General features: G+C 41.8%; 2 protein-coding genes across 2 annotated transcripts; one reads left to right on the forward strand and one right to left on the reverse strand.

The window, feature by feature from the left end:
- The first annotated feature begins 1,030 nt into the window (after window positions 1-1,030).
- Window positions 1,031-6,456, forward strand: LOC103710240 (uncharacterized). The gene is made up of 7 exons (XM_008795895.6): window positions 1,031-1,606; window positions 2,864-2,902; window positions 3,265-3,335; window positions 4,019-4,083; window positions 4,165-4,254; window positions 4,344-4,436; window positions 5,550-6,456. The coding sequence occupies exons 1-7, from the start codon at window positions 1,161-1,163 to the stop codon at window positions 5,952-5,954; spliced, it is 1,209 nt and encodes a 402-aa protein (XP_008794117.1). The 5' UTR covers window positions 1,031-1,160; the 3' UTR covers window positions 5,955-6,456.
- Window positions 6,457-10,105: 3,649 nt separating this feature from the next.
- On the reverse strand, window positions 10,106-10,815 carry LOC103710239 (lachrymatory-factor synthase-like). The gene has a single exon (XM_008795894.6). It carries the CDS (start codon window positions 10,710-10,712, stop codon window positions 10,212-10,214), a length of 501 nt encoding a protein of 166 aa, XP_008794116.1. The 5' UTR covers window positions 10,713-10,815; the 3' UTR covers window positions 10,106-10,211.
- Between the last annotated feature and the right edge of the window lie 593 nt (window positions 10,816-11,408).

The following is an 11,408-nucleotide window of genomic DNA, read 5'->3' on the forward strand; positions in this document are numbered from 1 at the left end:
TCTCTGATCTCGGCCTCACCTCCGACATCAATGCAATGATTCATCCGATCGTTTGCCAGTCCAAGCAACATGCCGAGCCGTACGACGGCCTCGCCCCGTCACATCACAGGTAAACCGACCCCCCTATAAAAGGGAGCCCTTGCTTCTCAGAGGGGGGGACAAAAAACTCAAAAAATACCGTTCTCCTCTTTCTCCTTTGAACACAGATAGCCCCCTTCTGACTTAAGCATCGGAGGGCCGGCGCTGGAAAACCCGGCCACCGGCTTTTCTGCAGGCACCCCGACGGAGGACGCCGCCCATCGACGGACCGCCACTCTCCTGTGTCCACCGCCGCTCCCCCTCCTCGACCGACGATCGCCCCCGGGTCCAATTTCCAGCAACAGATTGGCGCTAGAGGAAGGGCCGTGCCCCTTGCCGCAGACTACCCCCTAGGACTGGGAGGCGCCACAGGAACCTTCCCGCTAGGGGGGCTATGTTGTGGGGGGGGTGCACCCGAATTTAGTCCCACATCGGCTAGTAGCGGAAAGGTTCTGTGCCTTAAATGGGGGGTGGAAATCCTTTCCTCTCGAGGGCCCTTTTGTGGGACAAAACCGTGAGGGCACCAGTCTCCCCCCGTCTGCGCTGGACGCACGGGCCGGAGCGCCCAAAGCGGACAATACCTCGGGAGGAACGCAGTCCTCTTTCTCTGCTAGCTTAATGTGGGCTAACTGTTGCGTGAGGCTCCGATCAAAGCGTCCGTCCCCGCAACAGATCCGATCTAAATTCGCGATACCCTCAAGATCCAACCCCCACCAAAGATTTTGCCACGTGGTGTAGGTATAATTTGTCCTAAACCCTTGTTAGTTTTCTACTAAAACCTACTTTACTCCACAAATTGCGGGTTTCAGCAATTTTGCCATCGTAAACGACAAAAATCCACGTGGCAGCTTGTGAACCCAGAAACACGTCCGGAAATTTCTTCCGCGTGGGAGCAGAAACGACCCAACCCCTTCCCAGTTCCCACCCCCGCCCGCGGATACCGAATTAAATGCCCAGGTGAAGAAACGGCAGTTGCCTTTCATCTCTTCTTCCCCTCTCCATTCCTTCCTATAATAAACGGGCGTCCGCAGGGAGGGAGAGAAGAAAGGAAAGGCATCACCGACCCAAGCGAAAACTAAGAGATGGAGAGGAGCGTCGCGGTTGAGGAGCTGACGTCCGGTGCGAGCGGCCGCATAATCCCGGTGTTTAGGAATATTCGCCGGTCTGTGCCATCGCCGAGGTCGGTTCTCCGGATATTTGTCTTCTTCCACGCGATATTTCTCTGGTTTCTCCTCGTCCTCCGCCGGAGCGGGCGGAGCCCGATCTGCTCCAAGGCGGCGGCGGCGTCCTCCCCGCTGGCCTCGCCGCGGCGGAAAGGGGGAGGACGGGGGCCGAGGAAGGGCTGGAGGGTGGCGAAGGCGGAGGAGGAGGATGTCCGGAGGCGGCGAGCGCTGGCGGAGGAGCTGTCGATGGTACACCCATCGGACGGGGGGGACGGTGGCTGCAGGTGCGAGACGTTTGTGCTCCTGGGGTCCAGGAGGAACGCCCTCTTCTGCCGGTCGTGGGTTCCGGCGGCCGGACGTATGAGGTGAGGTCATCTATCTACTGCTTGCCGTTTCTTTTGATCTTCGTGGATTTTGGTTATATTTTGGTCGGGGTTTGCTCCAGTTGGCAACAAATCGATAGATAAAGTCTGTTTCTAGTCTCAAATTTGGATTTTTAGGGCTTTCTCTTGATTGATTCGCTTCTTATCGGGTATTTTAGGTTTTCTTAGGTCGCTTTCTCGTATTAATAAAAATGATACCATTTTTTGGATATTCTGTGGAATACTCGATTGGAAAAGTTCTGTTCTTGCTTTCAAAATGTTCTTTTTCATCTCGCGAATAATTGGACTGATTTGGGACATCTTACCTTGTAGAAAGCGCAAAATGAGGTACATAATTGTACATTCTTTGTTAACTTAATTCTTATTATCTAATACTATGAGATTTGGGTTAAGTGACTGCTGTAAGCGTTAGACCGTGCTTAAGCAGCCAGATAACAATTAGAAATTCGTGGTAGTTGCTTTACCTTCGGTTGACTAGGGAATTATTGTTTTGGTTAAACCTCCAGACAGCTGCCGGCGATAATATTGGTTGTGTGCTTTAGTGCATGATCTCAATTTTTCTTGGAATATGGTGTACACATTGTTTTTGGTAAAGTCAAAGTAACACAATCAGAACTTCTCACGTGGTTCCACTGCAAGAAGCTCTGGAGATCTTTTCAAACTGTGTTTTGCCCTGTTGCTCATTTCTAAGTGCCCCCACAATGAGCAAATTGTTTTGCTAGAATATATTCCGCAAGTATTCATTAAAAAAAAAAAGAATATATTCCGCAAGTATTTGATATTTTCTCACCTACACAACACTGAGATGTATAGCCCCTGAGGCTTCAAAGGACAACTGACTAATTGGACTCTGTTACGAAGCCAGTATGCATAAATGGCTTGCAGCTAGCCAGTTAGAGGCTGAAAGATAAAACCTATTCTTTGTTAAATCAAGCATGGTTTATTAGGTTTAGATCGCTTAGAGTTCAGTACACCAGAACACCATCTTCCTGTAGTGAAAATAAAATAGCTTCCCCTTTAATACTCTTTCTAAAAGCTCTAATACATTATCTTGTTTAGTAACAGCATCTTTGGTGCTTTATTCCCTATTAAAGGAAGATGACAAATATATGTCTCAAATTGCTTCAGTTATGCCTTTAGCTTTTAATTTATCTTCTAATTCAAGGCATACAATGGGTTTTGTTTTGTAATATGTGTAAGATATTGTATGTTAAAGTTTTCCCGTGTTGTGTTTTGTAGGGGTATTTTGGTGATTATACATGGGCTCAATGAGCACAGGTAAGGAGTTATTATCGAAATTTTTCTATCTTTATGGTTTCAGATCTCCTATCTTTGCAGTTGCATCCTGCATGATCCCTCCATGCATTTTGTCTCAGATTGGATGGCTGCCGGTGGCAGGCTCTATGCTTATGATTTATTGGATGTTGGAATCATCACTTTCTAAGTCATAAGCCGGAGCATGGCACCGTCCAATCTGTCTGATGGTTTTGTTTTGCATGGATCATCACTTTGTTTGATTCTTTTGGCTGGATTTCTGCCAGTCCAATCCAATAGTGAAAGATGCTTATACCAAAAGTGCACTGGTATAATGTTTAATTATTTAGAATTTTATCTGATTGCTTCCTGGTTTATATTTTCAGTGGCAGATATGCACACTTTGCTAAGCAGCTAACATCATGCAATTTTGGAGTCTATGCAATGGATTGGATAGGTGGGTTATTTTGAATGGCTATTTTCAATCATTTATCTGTTTTACACCTGAAGAGTTGCACGTTCATGCTGGTTTCTGTAAGTTAATTAGTTGTCTGTGTGCCTGTGGTAAAGTGGATCCATATAGTGTTGGATGGGAAGTGTATATACACTGCCAGTTTTTGAAATATGGCGCCCATGATATTTGGTGAAAATTATTGCATTGCATCAATTTCTGAGCCACATCAAATTTGCTACTTTGTTCTCCCTCTTTTTGTGTCTATCAAAATCTACCATTTTTCACTGTCTAATCGTAAGGATTTGATCATAAAATTCTTAGTATGAGAAAAATGGCGAACCAGAATTTCTATTACATACTTGGTTGATTTCTTTTACTGCATATATGCCCTAGTAATGTTAAAAACCATGTTGGCCTAAAGTATTTTACCAGTATCAGAAAGTAGGTCGTCATATGCTCATGCACATATATTAGAAAAGCTGGCAGGTTGTATTAGGTAATTCATTCCATTTTTTTCACCTTAAGCTAGTTACATCTTGGCTTCCATTTAGTGTCTGATTCTGTACCAACTGTTGATTATTGTGCTAAAGTCAGGTAGATATCCTCGTTTTTCTTATAAAAAACTTAGCACATCAAGAAACATGAAGGGGAGTTAAAAGTAACAAGTATCTTCTGATCTTTGACAGGCCATGGTGGCAGTGATGGATTGCATGGATATGTGCCTTCATTAGACTATGTTGTTGAGGACACTGTAAGTTACTTGATTGAAGACAATGATAACATGCATGTTTTCTTAAATAGTATGATACTTATTGTCTATCGATATTTGCAGGGAATTTTTGTGGAGAAAATTAAATCAGAAAATCCTGGAGTACCTTGTTTTCTTTTTGGGCACTCAACTGGTGGGGCTGTGGTTTTAAAGGTAATGCAACAAGATATCATCATGATTTAGAGTTGGATTATTACACTTCCTATCTGTTATTAGCCTTTAATAAGTATTGGATTTAACAGGCAGCTTCATGTCCTTGTATTGAGGCCATGTTAGAAGGGATTATTCTGACATCTCCAGCACTGCGTGTCAAGCCAACGCATCCAATAGTTGGGGTAATTTACTCTCAAACTCTCTTGCGAACTGCACATAATTCATTCCATATATGCATCTATTCATATGCATGTTTTTTGTAGTACATATTACTGACATATTCATGCACATGTAGTTTGCAAGAATGGCTCCCTGGAATTTTTGTTTTAATTACTTTAAAAGAAAACCAATAAAGAAAAGACAAATATGTGCATATGCTCTGCAATATGTAATTTTACTTTTGTTGTCGTGGCTGCTCCTGTGATGTCTAGGATTTACAATAGTCTTACCTGACATGGAAACATGTTTTTATGACATTGGAGTGACATACTGATGTGTTGGTAGAAGGTTGCTTGTTAACTCTATTTCGTTGAAGGTCTCTTTATGGTCGGTCTTCACACTGTCTGTATAATCAAGTGGGGTAGCTAACAATCCATGCCAATTCAGAGTTTAGAGATTGAGCACGATACAGCTCCATGGCTCCTAAAATTTACCTCAAGGATCTACTTCATTCACAGAACTGTTTACTGATGCCCAAATTTTTTGGCTCGTCAGGGTTTGACTGGAAGTACGCCTTATGAATCCACACCATTCAATATCTCGGTCCATCAGGAGTTCTTTTGACAGCTGTTTGTTTTGGCCAGACTATGATCCTACAATGTCCTTAAACAGTTTATGTAGATGGTGCCAAGTTTTTGAATAGTATGGCTAGTAACGTACACTTCATTTGATAATAGTTTTAATGACTCTGCATCTGCTTGTGATATTTCAGAAGCTGGAGCATAAGACTTGATGCTCAAACTAGTTGACATGCAACTAGTAGTTAGGCATGCAGTGTACTGGTAGTTGTTGAGGAGTGTCTGGAAAAAAATCATACCATGATTATTTGAGATAATGGCATCCCTTTTCATGACAGTAGCAGTCTATATGTATGGTATATATGAAGTCTAATTTTGCTTCACTAGTTATTGGCTGGGCATGATGCGAGCAGGCTGAACAAACTGTGTTTTTGTGTGACTGTAGATAACAAATTTAAGTATCAATCATTTGATCTGCTCCGTTCAAAATTACTTGATTGATGAATTTTACTCGAGTACCACCAAGTGAATACTTGCTTCTCTTTCCATTTGTTGCAGGCTGTGGCTCCAATTGTTTCACTTTTGCTCCCCAAGTACCAATTCAAAGGCGCTAACAAAAGGGGCATTCCAGTGTCCAGGGACCCTGCTGCTATGTTAGCCAAGTACTCCGACCCTTTGGTCTACACTGGGCCAATTAGGGTTCGGACAGGCCATGAGATCCTACGGATATCTTCCTATCTGTTGCAGAACCTCAAATCAGTTACTATTCCTTTCTTGGTGCTACATGGAACAGCGGATAGGGTCACTGATCCTTTGGCTTCACAGGATCTATACAATGAGGCTGCCTCGGTATTCAAAGATATAAAACTCTACGAGGGCTTCTTACACGACCTCCTCTTTGAACCTGAACGTGATGAAATAGGTGCAGACATCATTGACTGGATGAAGAAGAGATTACAGTAATGAAGTGCAGAAGGACAGCGACATTCCTAGTTCGATACAGACAATTCTGGCAACGAAAGCCTGGTTGTTAAAAGCGACATCAACAGTGATTGATATTTAAGAAAGATGATCGTCATCTGGATATTTTTAGTTTAGCAAATGTGTTCATAAATGCCAAATAGCAATGTGTTGTGGCATGACCAAACAATGCGGCCTTGAAAACTGCAAATCTGTGTCCCAGCGCAGCCTGCTTAGATTAGATTGCTGCAATATACACACCACAAACTGCAGGCGTAATGCTATTCCCTAGTGGAGATGCAGTGCCTTCTTAACTGGTCCACAAAGTTGTGCAAATGGAAATTGTTTAGCTCTTTTTTATGAAAGATGAATGTAACAGCCGGAGGGCAAGGTGTATACTGACTGTGGGATGGGCAAGGTGTTGTAGGTTAAAATTCTGTTTGTGTGAAGTATGTATTACAGTGTGATGTTCTCTCTTTAAATCCTTCAGGGGAGATTTGCATCAGGAGAACGAAGGGATATCGAACCTGATATAGACAAAAAAGGTCTCTGTATTCTATGGTAATAATAAATTTGTAGGAAGGACCATGTCTGTGCTGCAACAGAACCATATGTTTTCCCAAGATGGTGACATAAAACCTAATGAGAGGTCTCCAGTAAGGAAAAATAATTGAGAACAACTGATATGCTAATCAAGAACAGAGGGACGAGAGATCCCATGGAAGGCTCGTGAGCCATGAAAACCTTGGACTATGGATGCAACCTACATCGAAGCGCAGGCCGAGCACAGAGACTCAGTAGTTCATAAAGTTTGGACACAGCTTCTTTTACTATTATAAAGACTAGTGCTTTTCACATACTTTTGAGGTTTTTTTCTTTTTTACTTATCATTTGTTGTTGCTGCTGCCAGTTTGTTTTGGACTATGGGATTGAAGGTGGCCTTCTCCAACCACCCCAATCCCCGAGCATCAAGAAAGACGAGTTCTGTTTAATAATATCTAGCCAAGGAGAAATAAGACCCTAGCATTTTCTATGTGATTAAATATTCAAGACTCGATAATTTCTGACATGTTTCTTCCGAGTAGAAAGTGACAAGGCTTGCACATTCATGAAGCTATTACCGGCATAGATGCTTAAGATTTTGGCAATATTACTGGTGTGATAATATGGGATGCATTCATAAAGCTTTGCACATTAATGAAGCTAGACACGCATGGCGTGGATACTTCAGTGGGGCTTTACATATATCCCCATATTCAGCCTAGAAAATGCTAGCGAAGGGGCTCTTTTTTATCATCTGGTAATTGTAAATTTCTTGGAAGAACAAGGTCTCTACTAGTCTCTTTCTCAGATTAATTGTTAATAAGCATAGACCGATTTCCTCTTGCATTAGAAGTTTGAAGATAGAGCTACTGAAGGATAGCCGAGCCTTGCCTCGATATAGAACTTGACCTTCACCGAACGCCCAAAGGACCTAGTAGCACTTGGGGGTACGCGCAATTAAAAAGCTTTGTCTGGTTGCTAGAACAGAGTGAAATATGGAGGCTAGAGGGGAGTTTTATTTTCCATACTTGGCATTGAAAAAATTGAAATTCAGAATCAAAAATAAGGAAATAAGGGATAAAGATTTTCTCCCATTCATATTTGAGCCACTCTTTGCATCTCTTTTTTTTTTGTAGTGCTTTTTTATTTGATCTGCCAAGAGAAAATTCTTCATTTTTTTTTCTTTCCTTTGATACAATCATAATTTTTCCTTCCTTTCATATTTTTGGCGGCAGAGCACCTGAAGGACATTCTATTTAAAAACTTAATGATACTTTTGCAATATATATATATATATATATATATATATATATATATATATATATATATATATATATATATATATATATATATATATATATATATATATATATATATATATATATATATATATATCAGGGAGTGAGGATTGAATTTTTTTATATTCTATGCAGATTTTTTCCATATAATATAAAAAATTCATTTTCACGAAAAACTATTTTTTATTTTTTTAAAAAAAACTTCGATCAAATATAAATTTTTTCTTTATTTTTTCCCATTCATTCTTTTTTTTTTTTTCTCATCTTTTCCTGCAAACTAAACTTGTCTGTGGATGAAGGCCTAGTTCGTAAAGCAGCAAAATTTCCTGTGTGTGACGTGAGAAATCGAAGGGCCTGCCTTCGAAAAGAACGGACGTTCGATTTTACCAGAAGGGAAGCTCTTCCGTCTTTCTACTTGGGGAGACCAGTCAAAATAGAGTCGTGCACGGTTAAAGGCGCGCCGTCACATCATTTTAGAATTTTCTTACTTTAGTTTTCGTCCCATCCTGCTCTGTAAAACGGGTCTAAGATACAAGGAGTCCGTTTGATGCTGCCATTTTCCCTCCCCTTCCTCTACTCTGGTTTCATCAAATGAGATTCTCAGGGCAGCCACCCCTGCCATTTTCAAAAATAGAAACCTGGTCCAGAAAAAATGTGAAGCTTGGGTTCCATGGGCGAAGGCTAAGATTTGGAAGTATAGCACACCGGTAAAGATCCATCAGAGTCTCGGCCAACCATCAAACTATCCATCTTGTAAACACTCTACTAATCTTCTCACTGGCAGCTAGAGATTCAACGCAATCATACGTCGCAACCATGAGCACCATCTTGTGTTAGGAGCACCACCATCCCCATCTTAGTTTATTGAGCTCGACTTGTCCATGTTCTCCCCATCGTTCTCAAGGTCTTAAGGCACGTTTACACCTCTTCACTCATTTATTTGCATGGAGGGGTGCTGTATTCACATTTACAGCTACACATATATGAAGAGAAGGCAACTCTGTAGCTGATTGGACAGCAACTTGCGAACTAAAGGATGCTTTTTTAAATATAGGGTTAGGCACTGTTTGCATTTAAAAAAAAAAAAAACAGAGGGCCGCCTTCCCAACCTGATCAAAGAGTCAACTCCTCTTCTGACAATTGTAATCCATGTGTCCATTCATTATAGCTCATCATCCTTAGGAAACGTACCAAAATATATGAAGACTTCAACCGAATAAAAAATCAGCAAGTGGCTGGACTGAAAAATATCCATCATCTGCCCCTGAGGGAGTTCTGAAAAATGTTCTGACGGTGAACCGACGAATCCACTGGCCGACATGTAGCCGCTGGCCAAGATTTTTTAATATAGTCTTGTCGCCCTTAAAGTTGCCACCTTTGTCATAAAGCAATCCTAAAACTCGACACGTAGGTAATGATGTCTTCAGCGCCCCATCAGCCAAAAGCTGCAAGCAGCTGTTGTAAGAGAGCTGGGCAGCACCAAGCGAAAGGAGATCTCGTGCGTGCCAAAACAATGCAAGGCGGTGCACGTTGACTAACTGCAAGATTGGACGGAGTTTTTTTTTATTTTTATTGATGAAAAGGTTGCAAGGAGTGCACTCCAGAATCTTTGACGAGATCATGCAATCGGCCGTCGCACTAAGCAGCAGCCAGGATTGACCTCAAGCCATCAGTTTTCGATTTCTGAAAATTTTGCTGGCTGTTCCATTGACATATTCACAAAATTAATTTACTTCTTTTTTATCAAGATTAGACTTTTTGGAAAAGATTACTTGGAAAGATGGATCGAATAATTTTATCTAATCAACAAAAGAAATATATACTTATTCTCATTGAAAACTTAATTATATCAATAAATTTTACTATTACATTTGTACCATCTTCATGACATTCAAAGGATCATTATCCAATTATGATATGGTAATTAATTTGGGATTTTGCTTTTTTTTGTATAAGATGGATGGCTGTCAGGGGACTTGAACCTGAAATGTTCTACCAACGCACCGAGCAACAGCCCCTGTCTATAGGAAGTCTCTCATCTCCTCATTTAACAAAGAGAAAAAAAAAAGAGAAAACTCTGCTACAAAGGCTTGGACCATCTCAGCATCTCAACAAAAAAATGGCCATCGGTTGAAAGGTGATCTCATTTGCTGTAATAAAAGGCAAATCGATCATTAATTTGTTTGCAAGAATCTAGTCTCAGCTGATCGCGCAAAACAATCCCGGAGAAATTCTGGATCGATCCTTCATTTAGATATCAGATGACGCTAGATTTTTGCATAAAACTAGACCCTAATCAGAAGCTAGAACAAATATAATAGTCAAACTACTTTCACTTTATTCTCGAAAAAGAGACATTGATATAATAATGGCGACGGATTTACTCCCATACACTAAGGAAGAACTACGGTGCCACATCTCATTCAGTAGGAGCAACAGCGGGAGGAGCTATGAGGGCTTCTTCCACTCTCCTCGCCATGCCTTCCAAACCAGTCTGCAGATAAGCAATCAGGCTCTCCTGGGTCCAGCCCTCCACCGGTTCCGACTCGAAGGACCACTCGAGCTTGCATCCAGCCTCTCCCTCCTCCGCGAGAACCTTGAACGTTGCCATGTACCGGCCGAACCCGATGTTGCTGCCGGTGACCTCGTAGCAGTAGCTACGTGCCACTGGATCGAAACCTAGTAGTTCCTCCTTAGACCACCTCACGAGCTTCCCGCCGTCGCTCGGCGCGGCAGCGCAGTACCTGACGCAGCCCGGCTGGCCTTCCACGCCGGCCACCTTCTCACACACATCGATGGCGGGGAGCCACAAGTGAAGGCTGCAAAAGTTGGAGAGGAGGGACCAGGCTTCATCCGCCTTTGTGTTTGGGACATTGATGGAGGCTTTGCCTTCCCACTTCTCCGATTGGTTTTGCTCCATGGTGAAGGTAGTGAGGGTGGGGTGCCCAATCCGATGCTCTCCTCTTGTAGAGAGGGGAAAAGGGTAACCTAATGAATGGGTGGGAATCTTTTTTAGCAAAGTGTAAATAATTCCAGGCCGCGCTAATAATAGTTGAGGACGACCGCCATAAAGAAACGAGGATATATTAAAAAAAAACTATGAAACTGTGTTTCCGCATGCGGCCCAGCGACCCAAAGCACACGTTTTATAGGAAGCTTATCATTTTATTTAAATTGGAGAACATGGCAACGTTATCTCTGGGACCGCGTCAAGCTTTTGGAAAGCATTAATAGATAGCGTGGCCTGCCAGAGCCGGACAGCAAATCGGTTTGACTGACGTTACTAAAGAAAATCTGGCTTAATTCGGACTATGTGAGTCCTAAATCATAATACTTGTTTCAAAAAACAAGGCAAAAGATGACAGAAAATTAAAGCAGGAGGATGAAAAGAGATGGTAGGGAGCACATAAAATGGGCCTTTACAACCCATGCTTAAGAGTGACAAAATGATACAACATTAGCTCAACTAATACAACCTAATTATTTTTTCTCACTACTGAGTCCACTTCCATATTTACTGAACTGTACTCAGGTTGTTTTTTTTTTTTTTTTTTTTTGCTTTTAGAAACCACTACAGAGCTAGGTAATTTACATTATTATCAGATGATACAACAGC

The sequence above is a fragment of the Phoenix dactylifera genome, chromosome 12, assembly GCF_051530095.1.
Source record: "Phoenix dactylifera cultivar Ajwa chromosome 12, Ajwa_hap1_PhDact_Kaust_v1.1, whole genome shotgun sequence".
Classification (NCBI taxonomy): domain Eukaryota; kingdom Viridiplantae; phylum Streptophyta; class Magnoliopsida; order Arecales; family Arecaceae; genus Phoenix; species Phoenix dactylifera.